Source organism: Pecten maximus, chromosome 10 (genome assembly GCF_902652985.1).
Source record: "Pecten maximus chromosome 10, xPecMax1.1, whole genome shotgun sequence".
Taxonomy (NCBI): Eukaryota; Metazoa; Mollusca; class Bivalvia; order Pectinida; family Pectinidae; genus Pecten; species Pecten maximus.
Window position 1 is genome coordinate 4,389,237 of NC_047024.1, and position 23,096 is coordinate 4,412,332.

A 23,096-nucleotide genomic window follows, 5' to 3' on the forward strand; every position below is an offset into this window, starting at 1 on the left:
TTCCTTAATTCGCAGAAAGGGATACAAAGGTTATGTGAGTTTAAAAATCCCAGTGACGTTTCACAATTACAACGTCTGACTGAGGAAGAGTTTTCAAGAATGTTATTGCTATTAACTAAATGTAACATAGGGACAAAAGATAAAATCAAAACCGATACAAAATTTGGTATTTTCTTCACTTCTTATTACAAGCACAGGAAATGTCTAATTACAATCCCATAAGCTATATAAGTAAATATTCCACACATAATATATAGTGTAAACTAATCAAAGTATTGGCCTATTGTGCTGTATTTAACAAGTGACTTACCCCCTATCATACAGTGATTGGCCTGGAGATAGAGCACGGTATCCTGGAGACGGACGCGTCCGACAACCATTGTATGGTAGTCCAGCGGACCATCACAGACATCAGTCGTAACCTCCATGATAGCGCGGCAACAGACTTCGTGGACATAAGTCAGGACAACCCCCATGCGCTGGACAAAACACATACAGCCGTCGTCCAAGACCTTAAATTAGAAACACTGCCAAATAAGGTAAGACACAGAATGAAGTGATCAAAAAAAAGTACAATTATACAATACTTCTAAACAGGATCGAAATTGGAAACTTCTCATTTCGAACTGATGTGATTTTCCCATATGTTAAGTTGTGTATGTATTGATTTAGAGCGGGATATACCTAATTGAGAATGCGAAATATTCAAGATTGATAAGAAATTGATATGGTTTTAAATGGTTTTAGATTTTCCTCAATTGCATCACGATACAAAACTAACACGTACACGTGATATTCCATTAACAGGTGGGAGTGACGAACATCTTGCCGTACGATGTCGAATGGGCAGCCGGAGGAGTCATAGTCGGAGGCCATAGGTCACACCAACATTATATGGAGCGCATGTGCAAACAGGTTACGGAAAATCTGAAAAGACAACTTTGTTCCTACTTTGAGGAGAGGAAACGAAAGGTGGACAACAAATCTAGACTGTTTGATGAAGTATCGCAACACGTGGCTTTTTGTCACGAAAGGTACTAATGCTAATCCGAAAAGCGCTAAAATACCTTCATTGTGAAAACAACCAGTTATACCGTGTACCGATTTATCGGCATATATATACTTTAGCAGTACGATGTGCCAACATAAGCAATCTAATAGTGTCTTAACGATAAGTGCCTCGATTGTGTTGATGGTGATTTTTATTTCTTTGATATATGCATAGCTCCATGTACATATTGATAAAGGAAGCTACAGAGTAGTGAACAATTAAATACTTTGTCAATGACCAATCGTTTGTATCATTTCACAGAACGAAGCACTTTCAGGGAAGAAAAGAGCTTCTCCAACTGGTGAAGTCTTACCTCAGGTCCAGGTGCCCGTCTCCGCTGGTTCTCTATGGGAAGGCGGGCTGTGGTAAAACTGCCCTGCTGTGTAAGACGGCCAAGGAAACACACAAGTGGTTCAGAGGGTAAGGAATATTATCATGCATCAGTTGGTATCAAATAATTTATTTATCAAGCCACAACTCGATAGTACATTCTCTAGCAAACATATAACCTTCTCCAAAAATATCGGTATTTCATTAGTCTTCACTATCACTTTCCATAGAGACAAAATGTCTGATTAATATTTTTGTTGTTATTGGATATTTATATCTGACACCGTGACTGAATACTCTATGATATATTCATATCTGCTCCTTAACAATTGAAGCGAATGTTAGGTATGTAACAATGAAAAACAATTGATGGACAGAGGCACTACTTGAGAAAGATTTGTTGGTCACGTCCTCGTCCAATGAAACCTGTACTAACAGCCTTTAGTCAAGTAGAGGATCACTGAGGACGAAATACATAACCAAAATAATCTAACCGTTTTCAGACAAAACATCAGCGTCTTACTGCGGGTGATAGGGATCACGACCAGCTCCACAAATGTGAGATCCCTTCTACGCGAACTCTGTCTACAGATGTGTCACGTGTTCGGCAGCAACGAAGACGACGTTCCCACGGTGAGTTTGAATCGACATTTTACCCTAAGTAACAAGTCTTCTATAAAATTTTATATTAAGATAAATTCTAATTAAGATAAAGTATATTTAATCGTTCCGAGGCAAGAAGTCGACTAATCGCGACATATATAACAATGTTGATCATCAAGTGAGCGACTTCGATCAAAAAGTGAATATTGTGTGAATAAACTATAGTAGTTAAAGAATGATGGAACTGTTTTAGAATTGTGGTTACACGAATTGCATATGTTTATAGAAACAACATGCTACTATAGGGTTCAACCAATGCTTTCTGTCCGACCAGAGCAAATAGACATCATCTTCACATGTGACATACATGTAATATAGAAGCACGGCAGTGATTGTCGTTTAAAGGCATATTCATGGTTGATGGTCGAACTAGCTGTACATAATAACCATACTGATTCAAAGAACGTGCTGGTTTTTTTGTTTGCTGTTTTCTATCTTTTAAATAGACACATTTCCTAAATTTATATTTTACACCCAACAGGACTACAAAGGCCTGATGAACGACTTTACCCGCCATTTGTCCCTGGCAACACCGGATAACCCCATTGTCATCATACTAGATTCTCTGGATCGTCTATCAGGTAACATGCTTTATTTTAATTGCCTTTGTACAAGAGGAAATGTTTATTACATCAAAACCATTACTGGGGTGATTAAACGTTTATTTTTGAACAATAAGAACAGCATTTTCTATTCATCACATTGAAATCCGCCGATTTTTTAGGTAAAATTCAATTGAGGTTGAATTAGTGGCTGTTATGCTGCATGTCTGCAATATATATTGCATTTATTTTATTTTATGAAATACTCACTTCAATACAGTTTTGTAATTACTGATTCACGCGCTTTTTCGACGCGTTTTCTTTGAAAACAAATAAGAATATAAGACAGTCATATTATTTCAAATAAAGAATTCAGTAACATAAACTTTATGTGATGATGTCATACAGAATTAACATTTAGTAGATTTACCTTTTTCATTCTGAACAGATCAAAACATAATATTCACTTGTAATTATTATTCTATACAGGCAAATGTACTGTACTTGCATTTCTTTTGTACAATCCGTTTGCGCCCAGAAGGTAAAACAGTATTTGAATCAATTTCAGATGACCATGATGGAAGAAAACTCAATTGGCTACCGAAAGAACTGCCGAAGAACGCCTACATAATTGTCTCGACCAATCCAGACGACAAATATGAATGTTTCGATAGCCTGAAAAAGAGTATTCCAGAGACTTCAGAGGCCTACATCGAAATCCCAGAACTACCAGAACAAGACGCAATAACAATCCTTGAACATTGGCTCAACAAAAGTGACAAAAGTTTCACGGATGAGCAGTTTGAATGTCTCATAGAAGCATTTAAAAAATGCCCAATGCCACTATTTCTGAAGATTGCATTTCAAGATGCACTGTCTTGGACATCGCTCACGCCCCTTGACCAAATAAAATTTGGAGATAATGTGAAAAAGCAAGCATTGTTCAAATTCGGAAAACTGGAAACAAAACACGGTGAGCCGCTCGTACGCAGAGCTCTTGGCTACATAACTGCATCACGGAACGGCTTAACGAACAATGAAATAGTAGATATCCTGTCACTGGACGATGCTGTCATGGATGATGTTATGTCCGTGTACCACCCGCCTCGCCGCAGGTTTCCAACCATTCTATGGGTATGTCTTCGGGATGATCTACAGGAGTATATCACAGTGATAAAATCACAGCGCATGCGTACATTGCAATGGTCACACGCGCAATTTAAAGAAGCAGCCGAGGAAAGATACCTACTCGCTCGAGACAAGGCCGCATCTTATCACAAAGCAATGGCAGAGTATTTCTTGGGAAAGTGGGCAACAAAGGCGAAACCTTATCCAGGGAATGACAAAGGGATGCTGAGATACGTCTCGTCGCAGCCCCTGTACTTTGAGCCTGAAGACTCCGTCAAAGATGGATCCGATCGAGTGTACAACCTACGCAGAGTGAACGAACTACCGCATCATTTGTTGAATTCGTCACAGACGGAACTGTATAAATCACAGGGACTGTGCAATTTTGAATGGGTTCTTGCAAAATTGTGCGGCACGTCTCTGCGGTCACTCGTTGAGGAGTATCAAATTGGCCTGCAGGTAGATCCAACAGACATTGACCTGAAGACTCTTTCGGACACAATTCAGTTATCAGCCACAGCACTAACTAACGACCCGCGACAGTTAGCCTCACAAATGATTGGTCGTCTGCATGGAATGATCGCACGAGACATTCCAGCAACGGCAGGAGATCCTCCAAGATATCCCTACTTGCATTCATTTTATGATCAAGCGAAGATGCCATCTATGCTTTCATTAATTCCTTCCATCTCGTGTTTGTCTGAGCCTGGCGGTATTCTGTTTGACTTGTTGTCTGGTCATTCTGAACCGATCACGGCTATGACATTGACGACTGAAGGACTGAAGGCATTGACGGCGTCTGCGGATAATACGATAAAACTGTGGAACATCCGCACGGGACGAGTTATGAAAACTATAGACGGAACGGGAACAAAAGTGAAATCCATCATACCAGCACTAAACAACGCTTTGGTAGCCACTGTGGAAGGGAGCGTCATACGCGTGTGGAATATTCGCTTCAGTCAATGCGTTTTGACCATCGACCATTACCTCGATCCTCCTGTGGTCGGAACGGCAGGGGAAGGCAAGTATTTGGTTGCTCTTTTTGATGGAATCAACATAATGCGAACATGGAATTTGAAGAAGCAAATCATGCCCATGGTCTGTGAAGCAAGGATTGAGGACAACAGTGTGTACAAAGACAATTCTTTACTGATTGCCGCAAGTTCCTTTGACGATAAAGTGTTACACGCATTCAGAGGAGCAAACATCGCAAGTGTACAAAATGCGCGATCTGGAAAGGTGATCCATACCCTCAAATGCAATGAAAAATCTTCCTCTGCGGTCAGTCTTGGAGTCACTAGAGACTATTACATTGTTGCATGCCGTCAACAATACATGACCCTCCACGAAATACACCAGCTTGAACTGTTTGACCTTAAGAAAGGTCACTACCTAAGAAGTGTTAGAGGTTGTACTCACGATCACATGACAAGTTTACATCTTAACTACATGGGAAGTCATGCTATCGCCATTTGCTGTTCAGAAAAAACGCAAACATCCGACATTGCAATCTGGAATCTAGAAACAGAGGATCACAAACATTTGGCTCGCCATGCTGGAGTATCATTGATGGGAGCCTGTGTAGATTTTAAATATTGCTTGACAGCAGCAAGGGGAGATAAAACGCTGAGGATCTGGAATCTCAGTGGCAAAGTGAATCAGTCTATGCCGAAACTCAAGAAGTCTCTTGGGGTTACTGAAATTATCCCTATGGTGGACAACCCAAGGTATGTAGTCGCTCGCCAGATGAACAGCGGACCAATCAGCGTGTGGAATGTGGTGAGAGCAAAGATCTTGCAGAACGCGGTGCGAATAGAAAGGGGTTTGTCCGAAACGGCAGATGTTGTCATTGTGAGAAACACGCGGGTTGTGATTCTGTCGGACCGCGGATTCTCAAGTGCCTCTGATAGTTCCCGACCAGTCTTTCAAACAGTGTTTATATACGACCTGAGAGAAAAGAAGTATTTAAAGAAACTATCTGGTTGTTACATCACCCCCTGTCCTGCACATGAGTACGTTATGCTGGACTATGAACATCTTCTAGGACTCTCGGACAACAGGAGTCACTTTGTTGTGTGGAGTCTTGTCAATGGACACGTGGTTCGGAGGATCAAACCAAACCGAGAACTTGTTCAAAAATCACCATCAAGTGCTGAAAAGGTATTGAATATTCGAAACTCCAAAGAAGTAATGACTCCTTGGGATCTTAGAGCTGAATCATCTTCGGCAAAACAGCGACGTCGTGAGGAGGAGGTCGAACAGGAACGTAAACGCCACGAGGAAATTAGGAAAGAGAAAGACAATGGAATCGAACAATATATCATCAGTGAAAACCAAAACATTGCCGTAGCATCCTACTTTGCTCATCATCTCTGTGTGTTTGATATTGCTAATGAAAAGCATCTGCACGTCATAGAAACGCCCTTTTCAATGCTGTTTCTACATAGTGCTGCCTTAACTCCCGACGGAAGCTTCCTTGTCCTCCCAAACTACGACGAGGAGAAAAAGACTAGTTATGTGACAATGTGGGACTGTAATACTGGACTGATCAAGAAGCGACTCAAAAACGAGAGCAATGTGATGGCTCTTGCCATCCTGGATGACGGCTCCAGAATAATTATAGGACGCGATAAGAACGAGTTACACATCTGGGATCCAATGTCTGCAAATGGTCTGAGAAAGATTAAAGGCTACCCAGGCCTGCAGTTCGACGCGGACAGCAAGATATTTGTCACAAACGGGGGCACCCAGGCTGTGGTGTTTGCTGGAGACATCTCAGTGTGGGACATTGAGCGAGCTGTGGTGTTGGCCGTGTTTACACCCGACATGAGAATCAATTGTTGTAAAGTGGCAATGGATGGCCAGCTTATCACCTTCGGACTACACGATATCCCGGATGTGGTCATCCTTCGTCTGGCTAACAAAGACACGCCATCTTTGGAAATTTTAGGTGAGGACATTATGGGAGAGAAGGTCGAGGAAACTGATGATGAAGAGGAGGAAGATGATTGATTTAAATCTCGCCAATTATTGTGCCATAAGGCAAACTGTAGTTAATCTTCAACGTTTGTGGTGTACATACGTATTATATCCGCCAAAATGTACCCCATGCTTATCGTTGGAACTGAATACAAAGTGGAAATAGTTAAGGTTGAAACAATTAACAAGATTAAGAAGTGTACATGGAATACGTTTGAGAGTAACTGTGAGGATGTGTACATTTCTGCTCAAAATGTACCGCGTGAGCTTACAATCAATATTAAATTATCACTGATGTCATCATAATATCATTAGTTAACCGTTATATGAATTTGAAATGTTTGAAAGTCCAACACATAGTTTAAATCATATGTTATGATCGGTTCATATACATTTGAGACAAACATGCGTCACATAAACAAATACCTTCTTGTGTGTATTTAACTTTCATATTTAAAACTTAATACGCCATTTAGTTGTCCGTGCATTTTTTTCATGTGATGTTACAAGCATAATCGACAAGCAATATTTAGTCTTGTTTTGGTGCTCAAATTAGGAAAGGTAAGATGTATAAATACTGTATCTGTGATATTACCGCAGAGTGTTGTTAAAAGTGACTATTAACACGGGCTTTGGCCCCAATCCCAACAGTATGTACTAATTATACAAATATACGGCCCACAGCGGTGGGAATTATTGCCCTGTGTCTATACATCTATAGTACATTTATTTGTAATCGGTTCACACATGCTCAGGAACTGATATATGATCTTTTAACAGTAAAAACTGTCAAGCATACATAAAATGTTAAATAACAATTATGTAAGTGTAATATTTCAGTAGAAACTTTAATCGTTTATCAATATGTAAAGTACTGATTTGTTCTCAATATTTTTCATTTTTTTTTTCAACTTGGAAATGAATCACTCTCCGTAGGAAATATAATTTAATCTAATTCAACAAAAAACAAGATAGACCGTTTTTTTGCACGTCAAATTTCCCATGTGTGTTAAGAAGTACAGTTGTGTAACAATAATTAAATTGGATGCATAAAAAATTAATTTGATTTCAATTGCTTAATATCTTATATATCAGCATATATTTAATTTACAATTTATTAATTTACATTAAATGTTTAAATAGATGTGATGCATGAGCACATTGTGTAATCTGCTTTGTCTAAAAATAGATTTTAATCATTTTGCTGCGTATATAATAATCATTAAATCCAAGGATTTGCAAATGAAATTTTGGCTTGGTGCCAAAGACTTCATATAAAAGATATAAATTATGTTTATTGATGAGATCCCTATAAAATAACCATTATGGCTATAACATTGAAATACTCAACATGCATAACGATCAGGACAAGTTGATCATATTTATAGCAGATGTGTTTGTAAATCTAGCATCCCTGTTTAATCAATTCAAGCGATCAAGACCTGACATCACTAATCAAATGCTATACTGTACAGAGCCGTCATTACCTTCAAATAACTGTACACACAAAATCTCTAAATACCCCAATACATTCTATTTTGCCTACACATCCCCAAATTTACTTGCACTTTCTCTGTACAAAATTTGTCCACCGTTATCAAATTACATTAAAAGCTATCTATAACTCCAGCCAGCATTATCAATGTAAAACTCCATTTTAAAATGTCTACAAATCCACATACAGCATTTCCGATATCAGACTTTAAAATCTCTATAATTCCATCCAGCATTATCGATTTGAAACAATATTAAAATCTATCAATTATTCTCTCCTGTGTTATCAATGTAAAACTACATCAATTGAAGTATTGACTATAATTCCGTCCATTATGATCAATGACAAACAAAAACTATGTTTAGTCTATATATCTGTCCATGGTTATTGATGATAAACAAAAAAAAAAATGTTTTTTCAATACATCCGTCCATTGTAATCAATGATAAATATAAAAATATTTTGTCGATATATATCCGTCCATTGTTATCAATGATAAACAATAAATTGTTTTGTCGATATATCTGTCCTTCTATCGTCAGCACACATAAGTATGAAGTATTGTGATATCACTGTGATGCAATCATTATTAATATATTTTATACATCAATTTGTACTGCAATATATCTATATACATGTGCACCATAGAAATAAACTTTATTAAAGTACATAATGGCGTTGTTTTATATCACCCTTAAAATATACAATATTAGAACGTAATAGGGTATCTTGTACCTATCCAGGCTAAGGCCGTAGAATTTTACCTATAGCAGTTGATGTATCTATCCCACAGCAAAATTTGTTACAAATATATCTGGTTTTTATCTGCGTTAAAGTAACCCAAAACTTTCCCACCAAAACGTATTTTGTACTGTCATTTTATCAACATGGTCCTTGCCAGTATAATGTGACTGGGTGGGGTGACGGAGTGGGGTGTCCAGGTGAGGTGTCCAGGTGGGGTGACCAGGTGGGGTGACTATGTGAAGTGACTAGGTGGGGTGACCAGGTGAGGTGTCCAGATGGGGTGCCAGGTGAGGTGACTAGGTGGGGTGACCAGGTGGGGTGTCCAGGTGGGGTGACCAGATGGGGTGACCAGGTGGGGTGTCCAGGTGGGGTGACCATGTGAAGTGACTAGGTGGGGTGTCCAGGTGAGGTGTCCAGGTGGGGTGACCATGTGAAGTGACTAGGTGGGGTGTCCAGGTGAGGTGTCCAGGTGAGGTGTCCAGATGGGGTGTTCAGGTGAGGAGTCCAGGTGGGGTGACTAGGTGGGGTGTCTAGGTGAGGTGTCTAGGAGGGGTGTCGAGGTGGGGTGACTAGGTGAGGTGTCTAGGTGAGGTGTCCAGGTGGGGTGACTAGGTGGGGTGACTAGGTGAGGTGTCTAGGTGAGGTGTCCAGGTGGGGTAACTAGGTGGGGTGACTAGGTGAGGTGTCTAGGTGAGGTGTCCAGGTGAGGTGACTAGGTGAGGTGTCTAGGTGAGGTGACCAGGTGAGGTGTCCTGTCTTCGGCAGTATGATTCAGTGAGTAATGTAACGTCAGCATCAGCTACAAACTATCACAGGGAGACAAACACAAACATACTGCAACCTCCCAAAACACGAACAGTCACCACATGCATGTACATGTATCTCACAGAGGGAAGGCCATCCTTAAATGATCTTAGCTGTTGATATGTCATACCAAACCAAACCTTAACCTTGTGTCAAATTGTTCTTTTAAATCGTCATTCAATTCAAAGAATTGAAAAGAGAAAATATAGGAAAAAATGAAAAACTATAATACAAAATCCTTTGATAATCAATGATTTTATTATCTAACCATTATCGAGTGTTATTAATAATTTTATTATCTAACCATTATCGAGTGTTATTAATAATTTAATTAACATCTCGGTAACAACTATGTGTTATGTTGCTTCTCCCCTCAGTGGTAGAGTCAATATAGCATTATCATTAACAATTCAGCATGGCAACAGACAACTTCAGTCTCAAAATGTAAACTTAAAATCAATCTACAAACACTTCATTTCTACAAAAAACACCTTTATAAAATAGTGGTATTTTCTGTAACGTTTTGAATTTCTTATTTATTGTTGACCTGCGGAAAGTTTTTTCAGTAGATAAAACAAACATTTGATATCACAATGATGTACAGCTGATGTAACCATTACAAGTAATGTATGACAGATGTAACCGTCACATAACATACGGTTGATGTAATCGTCGCGTGTAACATATGACAGATGTAACCGTCAAATGTAACGTATGACAGATGTAACCGTCACATAACATACGGTTGATGTAATCGTCACGTGTAACATATGACAGATGTAACCGTCACATGTAACATATGACATGTAACCGTCACATGTAACGTATGACAGATGTAATCGTCACATGTCACGTATGACAGATGTAACCGTCACATAACATACGGTTGATGTAATCGTCACGTGTAACATATGACAGATGTAACCGTCACATGTAACGTATGACAGATGTAACCGTCACATGTAACGTATGACAGATGTAACCGTCACATAACATACGGTTGATGTAATCGTCACGTGTAACATATGACAGATGTAACCGTCACATGTAACGTATGACAGATGTAACCGTCACATGTAACGTATGACAGATGTAACCGTCACATAACATACGGTTGATGTAATCGTCACGTGTAACATATGACAGATGTAACCGTCACATAACATACGGTTGATGTAATCGTCACGTGTAACATATGACAGATGTAACCGTCACATGTAACATATGACATGTAACCGTCACATGTAACGTATGACTGATGTAACCGTCACATGTAACGTATGACAGATGTAACCGTCACATGTAACATACGGTTGATGTAATCGTCACATGTAACGTATGACAGATGTAACCGTCACATGTAACATATGACAGATGTAACCGTCACATAACATACGATTGATGTAATCGTCGCGTGTAACATATGACAGATGTAACCGTCACATAACATACGGTTGATGTAATCGTCACATGTAACGTATGACAGATGTAATCGTCACAAGTAACACACGGCAGATGTAACCGTCACATGTAACGTATGACAGTTGTAACCGTCACATGTAACACACGGCAGATGTAACCATTACATGTAACATATGACAGATGTAACCGTCACATGTAATACACAGCAGATGTAACCATTACATGTAACGTATGACTGATGTAACCATCACAATCAATACAGTAGCTGTTAAGATTTCTGGAACTTCTTGTTCTGATGTTTCTTTTCTTTTTTAAATTCTGGGGGCACATCTTCATTATCTACTGATTTCCTTTCCTTTTGTTTTGCTTCTTCCATTTTCCTTTTCTTAAATCCACTGCAAAAACAATTTAATAAGAATTGAGTTTTGCAGACGATCACACTGCTTTTTTGTCTTGTTACAAAGTAAATACAACTCAAGCAGAAGGAAACCGAAATCAAGTCATTTTTCAAATACATGTTAATTTCTAATAGGGATGTAATAAATCTATCACAAAGAGAACATATTCTACCAGATAATATCCTATCTACTTGGTGTTAGTGGATAGAATGTCTGGACATATCTGTCTACTATACTGGTAAATGTGTCTTTACCTGTTCATCTTAATCCATTGGAAAAATGACAATTGTACCATTTTATCCATATACGATTATTTTACAGAAGGATGTAGCCTACAAAATATATTACTATTGTAAGCAAAAGCTAAAACTTTATCATACAGAAACACATTTATCAATATTGTGAAAATAAATTAACATATCAATCACATGTCGACATTAACCATTGATCAATTTTTACCTTTTAATGCTGACGAGACCTCTGCCAAACTTGCCAGTTGATTAATATTTACCTTTTAATGCTGACGAGCCCTCTGCAGGACTTGCCAGTTGATTAATATTTACCTTTTAATGCTGACGAGACCTCTGCCAGACTTGCCAGTAAGGACTTTATTCCAGTCCTGTTCTGTACCCTGGATCTCAAACTCAGACAGATCCATGTCCTTCATCACCGCCAGATCCTTCATCTGTTGTTTCTTTTTCTCGTCCTCCGCACCCTCATTCTGAAATATTGCAAGTTATGCTTTTCAGTGAAAATGTTATTTTTGAACATTTCTTTGATTATCAAAACTACGTAAATATGAATTACCTGTATATAAAACATATATTCAAAACAATATAGTTACGACATGAAATTTAATTCTTTAACCTTCGCGTCAACAACAGATAGTGTATATTATAAATTGTGTTAATAATTATATAAATTATATACACAGTAACACAACAGACAAATGAAAACGATTTTATAACTTGTGCCCTGACTGGATCTCAGATTCATGATCAACAGCACCTAATCACTTAGCTAGATATATATACCTGCAGCTTAAACCACTACACCAAATCAACATTCTTTTTATACTTACAACATGGTTATAGTCTGTATTTGTTTTTTTTTATTATTATTGATAGTATGAAGTCTTACATTGTACAACTGTATACCTATTACACTAGTAGATGTCCTGCCAACATGCCAAATCAGATCTGCTTAGTAATTTTCTTTTATCACATGACTGGCATGTTATCTCATGTAAAATATTGGCCATGTTACAATAAGTGTATCATGCACATGATGCTATTGTGGTTTCATAAATAAATAAAAATCTTAATTCTCATGGTAAAACATATATTGTCTTAGAGGATTTTTGTACAGAAATGAATTCTAGGAGCTAATATTCTATATAAAGTTATGTGATACATAAAATCTTATACTTCTGTCTGAAACACATTTACATTAAACCTGCTAAACAAAGTCAACATAACATGAACAATCACGAAAGATCTTCTATTCATACAATATCACACAAAAGAATGTTATCTCACAAAAGAATGCTATATATATATATATCTCAAAAGATCTTCTATGAATGCAATATCTCACAAAAGATCTTCTATGAATGCAATATCTCACAAAAGATCTTCTATGAATGCAATATCTCACAAAAGATCTTCTATGAATGCAATATCTCACAAAAGATCTTCTATTAATGCAATATCTCACAAAAGATCTTCTATTAATGCTATATCTCACAACAGATCTATTAATGCTATACCTCACAACAGATCTATTAATGATATATCTTACAAAAAGATCTTCTATCGATGCTATATCTCACAAAAGATTTTCTATTAATGCTATAACTCCGGAAGATCTTCAGCAATGTAGACAACTTTATCTCTGGTGATATAACAAGGATACACAGTAGAAATTTAATCAAAAATCTTACAAGTTGTAATTTTGTGTTCATTGTTCATGTCAATTTCTATTATATTCTGACAGGTGCAGTAGCAAAAGTTAATTGTTGGTGGTAAATCAAAACTAGAACTGTCGCCAGGATGGCTGACTAATACCCCCGCAATCTGCACAAGTCAATGGTGAATTGGAACTGTTAATTAGAGGCTAACTAAGATAACCCAGTAATATAGTGACCAGTCACCATAACAACCATAATTTTGAGAAAAAGAAAGAGGCATGCACATCTACCCATGGTCCTCTATATTTGTGTGAAGTTTCATTGAAATCGACCCTTCGGTTTAGGAGGAGTTGTCCGGACAAGCATAAAGTTATGGTTCTTATCAGAAAACCTTTTTATAGTGACCAGTTGCCATAGCAACTGTAATTTTGAAAAAAAAGAAAGTGGCATGCACATCTACACATGGTCCTCTATATTTGTGTGAAGTTTCATTGAAATGAGCTATTTAGTTTAGGAGGAGTTGTCCGGACAAACTTAAAGTTATGGTTCTTATTGGAAAACCTGTTTATAGTGACCAGTTGCCATAGCAACCATAATTTTGTGAAAAATAAAGTGGCATGCACATCTACCCATGGTCCTCTATATTTGTGTGAAGTTTCATTGAAATCGGCCCTTCTGTTCAGGAGGAGTTGTCCGGACAAACTTAAAGTTATGGTTCTTATCAGAAAACCTGTTTATAGTGACCAGTTGCCATAACAACCATAATTTTGACAAAAAGAAAGTGGCATGCACATCTACACATGGTCCTCTATATTTGTGTGAAGTTTCATTGAAATGAGCCATTTAGTTTAGGAGGAGTTGTCCGGACAAACTTAAAGTTATGGTTCTTATCGGAAAACCTGTTTATAGTGACCAGTTGCCATAGCAACCATAATTTTGTGAAAAATAAAGTGGCATGCACATCTACCCATGGTCCTCTATATTTGTGTGAAGTTTCATTGAAATCGGCCCTTCTGTTCAGGAGGAGTTGTCCGGACAAACTTAAAGTTATGGTTCTTATCAGAAAACCTGTTTATAGTGACCAGTTGCCATAACAACCATAATTTTGACAAAAAGAAAGTGGCATGCACATCTACACATGGTCCTCTATATTTGTGTGAAGTTTCATTGAAATTGGCAATTTAGTTTAGGAGGAGTTGTCCGGACAAACCTAAAGTTATGGTTCTTATCGGAAAACCTGTTTATAGTGACCAGTTGCCATAGCAACCATAATTTTGAGAAAAAGAAAGTAGCATGCACATCTACACATGATCATTAATATATTGGAATCGGCCTATCGGTTTAGGAGGAGTTCTCCGGACAAAATGCGTCTACAGACAGACGGACGGACGGACGGACGAACAACCTGATTCCAGTATACCCCCCCTAACTTCGTTGCGGGGGTATAATAAAAACTTGTACTGACTGACGTCAAAGTGACATGTAGCACATGTACGAGTGTCGAGTTGTCCCCCCTTACCAGATCCTCATCCATGGTCTGTCTGACAGGCTCCATGGTGATTTCCTTCCTCTCCACCATGTCTTTAGCTATGTCTGTCTCCACTACCTCATTGAACACCTAAATCAAAACAAAAAAGTTCACTGATCACACAACTGGAAGACATCATAAGTTCTCATCGTCAATTAGACTTCCCAAGGTAGGCAAAGGCAGACTGATCTTTTCCCTCCCAAACACAGAAATGTATCTGTGAAGTGGGAGAGACCTTTACCTCTCCTAAAGTGGGTATAAACCGGTAGACAGAAGTGGAAGCCTTAATTACACAGCATGATAAATTCTGGTCAGTTTATAGAAACAATCAATTGTTTGAATTGTAATTACGATGACAACGAATGCACTAACAAAGAAAGAAGACCTGCTTACATGTACAATTTTTCGGATAACTCTGCTGAAGAGTCCTAACAGCTGACTGGATGGAAGGTCAAGGTCTTTCTCTAACTCGTCTACAGTCTTGTGCTGGAGTCCCATACCGAGGAGGATAGCCTGTAAACAAACAGTAGTGTCCGGTATAAAATATTCTATTGACAAAGGAAGTTCTCATCACTATATAATTTAGACAAGTAAATGTTTCTTTACTTATGATAATTACACATTATGGTTTGCTTCAAGTCTGTTAAAAAAAATGTCTTATTAAACATGCCCTGTAAATATGGCTGTTTTACACCACTAGACAATGGCAGCAAGATAAAAAAAAACCTTGCTCCTATGTTACAATGTGTCCTGTACAGAAGGTGGTCTTTGACACATTTACCCTGACCACCAGGATTGTCGGTGTAGAACGTTACAATATAGGTGTAAATATGAATTTAAACATCTGAGGGGTCTCAAGATACATATGAAAAATTCATAAGCATATGGTCAACAACTTTATAAAGTCCAAACCCTCAAACAGGACTATATGATAATACTACCAAAAGATCTCTAACGATGTGTCACCTCACGAAAAGATAGTCGACTTATGCTATAAGGAGATCTCACTCAATGTAGCCACCTTTTCTGAGTATCAACGGCTCAGCAGTTAAATTTGAAGTCAAAATCTTACAGTTGGGATGTCTTCATTTCATTCATTTAAACTATGTATCTGAACGTTCAGTACAAATTAATTGTTGGGAAATCAACTAGAACTGTTTGCAGATGGCTGACTAATCTCAGCACCGCAATTGCACATTCAATGAATTGGAAGTTAATTAAGGCTACTTAGATAACCAGTAATGTCAGTATTACCATCACAAAACATTAATTTTGGAACAAAGTAAAGAGGCATGCACATCTACCCATGGTCCTCTATATTTGTGTGAAGTTTCATTGAAATCGACCCTTCGGTTTAGGAGGAGTTGTCCGGACAAGCATAAAGTTATGGTTCTTATCAGAAAACCTTTTTATAGTGACCAGTTGCCATAGCAACTGTAATTTTGAAAAAAAAGAAAGTGGCATGCACATCTACACATGGTCCTCTATATTTGTGTGAAGTTTCATTGAAATGAGCTATTTAGTTTAGGAGGAGTTGTCCGGACAAACTTAAAGTTATGGTTCTTATTGGAAAACCTGTTTATAGTGACCAGTTGCCATAGCAACCATAATTTTGTGAAAAATAAAGTGGCATGCACATCTACCCATGGTCCTCTATATTTGTGTGAAGTTTCATTGAAATCGGCCCTTCTGTTCAGGAGGAGTTGTCCGGACAAACTTAAAGTTATGGTTCTTATCAGAAAACCTGTTTATAGTGACCAGTTGCCATAACAACCATAATTTTGACAAAAAGAAAGTGGCATGCACATCTACACATGGTCCTCTATATTTGTGTGAAGTTTCATTGAAATGAGCCATTTAGTTTAGGAGGAGTTGTCCGGACAAACTTAAAGTTATGGTTCTTATCGGAAAACCTGTTTATAGTGACCAGTTGCCATAGCAACCATAATTTTGTGAAAAATAAAGTGGCATGCACATCTACCCATGGTCCTCTATATTTGTGTGAAGTTTCATTGAAATCGGCCCTTCTGTTCAGGAGGAGTTGTCCGGACAAACTTAAAGTTATGGTTCTTATCAGAAAACCTGTTTATAGTGACCAGTTGCCATAACAACCATAATTTTGACAAAAAGAAAGTGGCATGCACATCTACACATGGTCCTCTATATTTGTGTGAAGTTTCATTGAAATTGGCAATTTAGTTTAGGAGGAGTTGTCCGGACAAACCTAAAGTTATGGTTCTTATCGGAAAACCTGTTTATAGTGACCAGTTGCCATAGCAACCATAATTTTGAGAAAAAGAAAGTAGCATGCACATCTACACATGATCATTAATATATTGGAATCGGCCTATCGGTTTAGGAGGAGTTCTCCGGACAAAATGCGTCTACAGACAGACGGACGGACGGACGGACGAACAACCTGATTCCAGTATACCCCCCCTAACTTCGTTGCGGGGGTATAATAAAAACTTGTACTGACTGACGTCCAAGTAACATTTAGCACATGTACAAATTGGAGTTGTCCCCCCTTACCAGATCCTCGTCCATGGTCTGTCTGACAGGCTCCATGATGATTTCCTTCCTCTCCACCATGTCTTTAGCTATGTCTGTCTCCACTACCTCACTGAACACCTAAATCAAAACAAAAAAGTTTACTGATCACACAACTGGAAGACATCATAAATTCTCACCGTCTATTAGACTTCCCTAGGTAGGCAAAGGCAGACTGATCTTTTCCCTCCCAAACACAGAAATATATCCGTGAAGTGGGAGAGAGACCTTTACCTCTCCTAAAGTGGGTATAAACCGTTAGACAGAAGTGGAAGCCTGAATTACACAGCATGACAAATTCTGGTCAGTTTATAGAAACAATCAATTGTTTGAATTGTAATTAAGATGACAATGAATGCACTAACAAAGAAAGAAGACCTGCTTACATGTACAATTTTTCGGATAACTCTGCTGAAGAGTCCTAACAGCTGACTGGATGGAAGGTCAAGGTCTTTCTCTAACTCGTCTACAGTCTTGTGCTGGAGTCCCATACCGAGGAGGATAGCCTGTAAACAAACAGTAGTGTCCGGTATAAAATATTCTATTGACAGAGGAAGTTCTCATCACTATATAATTTAGACAAGTAAATGTTTCTTTACTTATGATAATTACACATTATGGTTTGCTTCAAGTCTGTTCAAGAAAATGTCTTATTAAACATGCCCTGTAAATATGGCTGTTTTACACCACTAGACAATGGCAGCAAGATAAAAAAAAACCTTGCTCCTATGTTACAATGTGTCCTGTACAGAAGGTGGTCTTTGACACAATTACCCTGACCACCAGAGTTTGATCGGGTGTAGAATGTGTACAATACTATGGTGTAAATATGAACTTAATATGCTGAGGGGGTCTCAAGATCACTATAGGGGAAAGAATGGACAGACATTGGTAACACTTTATATGTCCACAAACCCTCAAATTACAGGGACATAAAAAACTAACCGACTGTACAGCAGAGAGGTGGATGTCAGCCTGGTCGAGGAAGTAGAGCCGAGCTATAGTAGGTAGAAGGTCCATCACTAGATGGTAGTCCACCATGTTCTGAGAGTACAGCTCCAGACGCTTCAGGTCGTATTTACTCAGGTGAAGGTCAAGGTCTCTCTTGGTGATGGTACCTACAGTCAACAAATCATTTTAAAACACTGTACAGTGAAACCTGACTTTACCGACACATTGTGGGACCAAGTCTATGTTAGAGATGTATGTCGGTAAAGTCGGTGTCAGCAATGACAGTAAAATTTCACAGTTTCAATGAATATGGTTAGTTGATACAGGATTTTGTTAAAGTCAAAGACTGGTCAAGTAATTAGTCTACAGAACAAACTATTAAAATCTGACACAGTAGGGCTTATTCACAGGAGAAAGAATTAATATCTGTTTAGCTTTTTGATGAACTTTAACAGGCATTATCAGGCATTGACCTATTTTTGAATTGCAGACAATAAAAATCATGAAAGGACTTTTGTGCATCAAGAATACTATATCCCCTCCGTGGCTTTGTCGCAAGGGGATAATAATTAGAAGACAATCAACATTAATGGACCACAATAGCCAGACACTCTAGTGTGTTTGAGATGTCCCTACCTTGTAAAGTACACGGAGAAACAGCAGTTTCCTACCTTTGGCCGCCTTTTTGAAGTGTTTCTGCTGAAGAATACTCAGAGCAAGAGCAGGAGAGAAGTTCTTGAATTGGTACGACATCAGTGACACAAAGCGCCGCCGGAAATCTGAAGCAAAACATCCATTTTACAGATTTTGCAGATGACTGTGAAACAAATATTTAATAAATCTGTCTATTATCTTTTAACATTGTTATTCTATATACAAATATTCAGAAACACAAAAAACAATGAATATGGGCTGCCACAAAATAAACAGTAAGTATCATGCTTATTCATATAATTTTAAGAGATCTGACAGAATTGCCTCGTACTCCAACAGTACTGAGGCCTAAATCAGCTATTATCACAATGACACTGGAAATATCCCAACAACATGCATGTTTTATTGTAAACATAAACTTTAGTTGATCTAAGAAATACAAATGAAAGGATTTATACCAATGCATAGTCATTACCTTTCCAGAAGGCACATAGCCATGAATCTGTCGACTTGTCCTCCTCGTCAGCCTCGTTCAGCATCTTGAGCATGATACATGAGTGTTCTCCAGTCAGGTCATTCTAAAACATAAAATTTACATAATACTAGATTATAGAGGGATATGGAAGGGGGAGTGAGGGCAGATATTCAAGGAACATCACTCTTAACTTAAAGCTTATTGACAGAAGTATCTGATCCAATACATCATCCAAACTGTAGATATGAAATATTTTCTTTAACTTTGGATATTGATGTAAAAGTCACTGTGACCTGATTACCATAAACCGATCTCATTCTGTGGTTGATATGCGTGACGAATTGTTCAACAGGTGTTTACCATCAATATAACAGATGTTTACCATCAATATACCAGATGTTTACTATCAATATAACAGGTGTTTACATCAATGTAACAGGTGTTTACCATCAATATAACAGGTGTTTACCATCAATATAACAGGTGTTTACTATCAATGTAACAGGTGTTTACCATCAATGTAACAGGTGTTTACCATCAATGTAACAGGTGTTTACTATCAATGTAACAGGTGTTTACCGTCAATATAACAGGTGGTTACTATCAATGTAACAGGTGTTTACCATCAATATAACAGGTGTTTACTATCAATGTAACAGGTGTTTACCATCAATCTAACAGGTGTTTACCATCAATATAACAGGTGTTTACCATCAATCTAACAGGTGTTTACCATCAATATAACAGGTGTTTACCATCAATCTTACAGGTGTTTACTATCAATCTACCAGGTGTTTACCATCAATATAACAGGTGTTTACTATCAATATAACAGGTGTTTACCATCAATATAACAGGTGTTTACTATCAATCTACCAGGTGTTTACTATCAATATAACAGGTGTTTACAATCAATATAACAGGCGTTACTATCAATATAACAGGTGTTTACAATCAATATAACAGGTGTTTACTATCAATATAACAGATGGTTACTATCAATATAACAGGTGTTTACCATCAGTATAACAGGTGTTTACATCAATATAACAGGTGTTTACCATCAATATAACAGGTGTTTACCATCAATATAACAGGTGTTTACCATCAATATAACAGGTGGTTACTGTCAATGTAACAGGTGTTTACCATCAATATAACAGGTGGTTACTGTCAATGTAACAGGTGTTTACAATCAATATAACAGGCGTTACTATCAATATAACAGGTGTTTACAATCAATATAACAGGTGTTTACTATCAATATAACAGATGGTTACTATCAATATAACAGGTGTTTACCATCAGTATAACAGGTGTTTACATCAATATAACAGGTGTTTACCATCAATATAACAGGTGTTTACCATCAATATAACAGGTGTTTACCATCAATATAACAGGTGGTTACTGTCAATGTAACAGGTGTTTACCGTCAATATAACAGGTGTTTACCATTCATCCAACAGGAGACATAATTTAAAAGCAGTAACTTAACTTAAGGAGGAAAGATTTATCACTTACTGCTGTTTGTCTCAGGTATACAGGTGTAAACTTTGACTTCTTCCAAAACCTTCAACAATAACACATTTTATAAAAATTAACATTTGTTCCTTATTACTACAAATCTGTTTAGTTTAGTAAGATATATAGACCGACACATTTGTATATTTAATGATTTTGTTTCTTGATATTTCTTGATATTACACAAGGATGAAAATCTAGATACAGTGTGTATCATTCACTTAGCTTAACTTCACATTTCAATTATAATAAATCATATTTCAATAACCCAACATGTTATTCTCTTACTGTAGATTTACATTTTAAAAACTAAAATTCATTAACTTTTACAAAACATTACATTACAAAAGCCATGTTAATCCAATGTATTTGTTCAATTCCTTCTACAAATGCTACAGATATCAAGAGTCAAAGCCCGTTAACTTACTGAAGCCTGAACATGTCAGGGATGCTAGGAGTCAACAGTACTTCTGATTTTCCATGAAATGTTGGAGTTTTAATGATTTTGAGATAATACAACATGTATAATAGTGTACTTACTTGAGCAGATTAGCTGTAGATAACACAGCATGTATAATAGTGTACTTACTTGAGCAGATTAGCTGTAAGTCCAAAAGACACACCCAGGTAGTCCAGTCTCTCAGGTTTCCTCTCGCTTAGTTTCAGTAACAGTGGTGGCAGGTCTTTCCGAGGTTTAATTCTTTCTTCCAGCAAATTCACATCCTGTCAGACAAACACATGCATACCAAAAATGTTCATAAAAAATAATAATAATAAAAGACAATATTTTGAAATACTGGTAAAATGTTGGTATTTCATCTTTTAATGTTAAGAACTTCAGAAATAATTTGTACACTCTGTTTTTGTGTTGTGTACTTTATTCACAAACTTCAGATACAACTACTGAATACAATTATAATGATACAGCATAATGCCAAGTTCACATCAATAAAATACTGAAACAAGAGCTGTTGGAGAACAGCATAGCTCGTCTCGCAAATGTTTGTCAATAAATAATTAAAATATATTAATTGGAATGGTTTCACAAATTGCATTAATAATATTTATATTGTTTACTTGATCAGATTATGCTTTGTGAATTCATGCAATTTTCAAAACCATACCAATTTATATATATATAAATTATTTATTGACAAACATTCGGGAGACAAGCTATGCTGTTGTAGATTAAATGAATATATTAAATACAAATGTAATTGATTTTGGACATATTTCTTCAATTTTTTGACAAAATATTATCCTAATGAGAGTTGTCTCCCTTGAAAAATGTGGACCCGTATAAATTGTCTATTGTGAGCATTTTCACATTGTTTTATTTTCAGTTTCACCCCAAGAAGGGATAGTGTAACTCCATAGGGACTCTTTTACCAAATATCAGCACCCTAGTACAATCATAAAGAGATGTGTTAAATAGCTTTCAGCATTTGCACAAATTTTTTTTAAAAATGTGTTTTTTCCCCCAAAAAATATTTCAGTTTAACTCCGGCAAGGAATAGTTTAACCCCCACAGGGAACCTAATACCATGTATAACTATGCCTTTCAACACTCACAATATAACTTAACACAAAGTCCAAAGATTTAAAAACAAAAACAAAAAAACACAGATTTAAAAAGAAAAAATCCAATTCTTTTAAAAAGTTTTACTCCAGGAAGGGATTGTCTTACTCCATAGGGGCTCTATTGCCAAATATCAGCAGCCTAGTACAATTATAAAGTGATGTATTAAAACCTCTTAACACTTGCACCAAAAACTTAACGCAAACATTTTCTAAGTCCAAACATTTTCAAAAATCTGTTTTTTTCCCAAAAAATCTTTTAGTTTAACTCCGGCAGGGGATAGTTTGACCCCCACAGGGACAATATTACCATAAATTACTATGCCTTTCAACATTTGCACCAAAAATTTAACATTTGGAAAACCAAC

The 23,096-nt window shown here is 37.2% G+C and overlaps 2 protein-coding genes across 7 annotated transcripts in view; one reads left to right on the plus strand and one right to left on the minus strand.

Moving 5' to 3' along the window:
• Window positions 1–8,861, plus strand: part of LOC117335608 — a 46,771-nt gene extending 37,910 nt beyond the window's left edge. For all 3 annotated transcript variants that reach the window (XM_033895729.1, XM_033895728.1, XM_033895730.1), the window contains exons 9-14: window positions 325–539; window positions 808–1,034; window positions 1,313–1,471; window positions 1,885–2,014; window positions 2,526–2,625; window positions 3,155–8,861. In XM_033895729.1, coding sequence (XP_033751620.1) covers window positions 325–539; window positions 808–1,034; window positions 1,313–1,471; window positions 1,885–2,014; window positions 2,526–2,625; window positions 3,155–6,729 — 4,406 coding nt within the window. In that variant the 3' untranslated portion in view covers window positions 6,730–8,861. The remainder of the gene's footprint in view (window positions 1–324; window positions 540–807; window positions 1,035–1,312; window positions 1,472–1,884; window positions 2,015–2,525; window positions 2,626–3,154) is intronic.
• A 2,209-nt stretch (window positions 8,862–11,070) lies between these two features.
• The window catches only part of LOC117335999 (RNA cytidine acetyltransferase-like), a 36,409-nt gene continuing 24,383 nt past the window's right edge, over window positions 11,071–23,096 (minus strand). For 3 of the 4 annotated variants that reach the window (XM_033896308.1, XM_033896307.1, XM_033896310.1), the window contains 9 exons: window positions 21,740–21,873; window positions 21,151–21,199; window positions 19,627–19,729; window positions 19,169–19,276; window positions 18,492–18,664; window positions 17,933–18,052; window positions 17,529–17,627; window positions 12,123–12,280; window positions 11,071–11,556 (listed from right to left, as the gene is read on the minus strand). In XM_033896308.1, the coding sequence (XP_033752199.1) occupies window positions 11,430–11,556; window positions 12,123–12,280; window positions 17,529–17,627; window positions 17,933–18,052; window positions 18,492–18,664; window positions 19,169–19,276; window positions 19,627–19,729; window positions 21,151–21,199; window positions 21,740–21,873 (1,071 nt within the window). In that variant the 3' untranslated portion in view covers window positions 11,071–11,429. The remainder of the gene's footprint in view (window positions 11,557–12,122; window positions 12,281–17,528; window positions 17,628–17,932; window positions 18,053–18,491; window positions 18,665–19,168; window positions 19,277–19,626; window positions 19,730–21,150; window positions 21,200–21,739; window positions 21,874–23,096) is intronic. The other variant, XM_033896309.1, reaches the window with a different exon arrangement.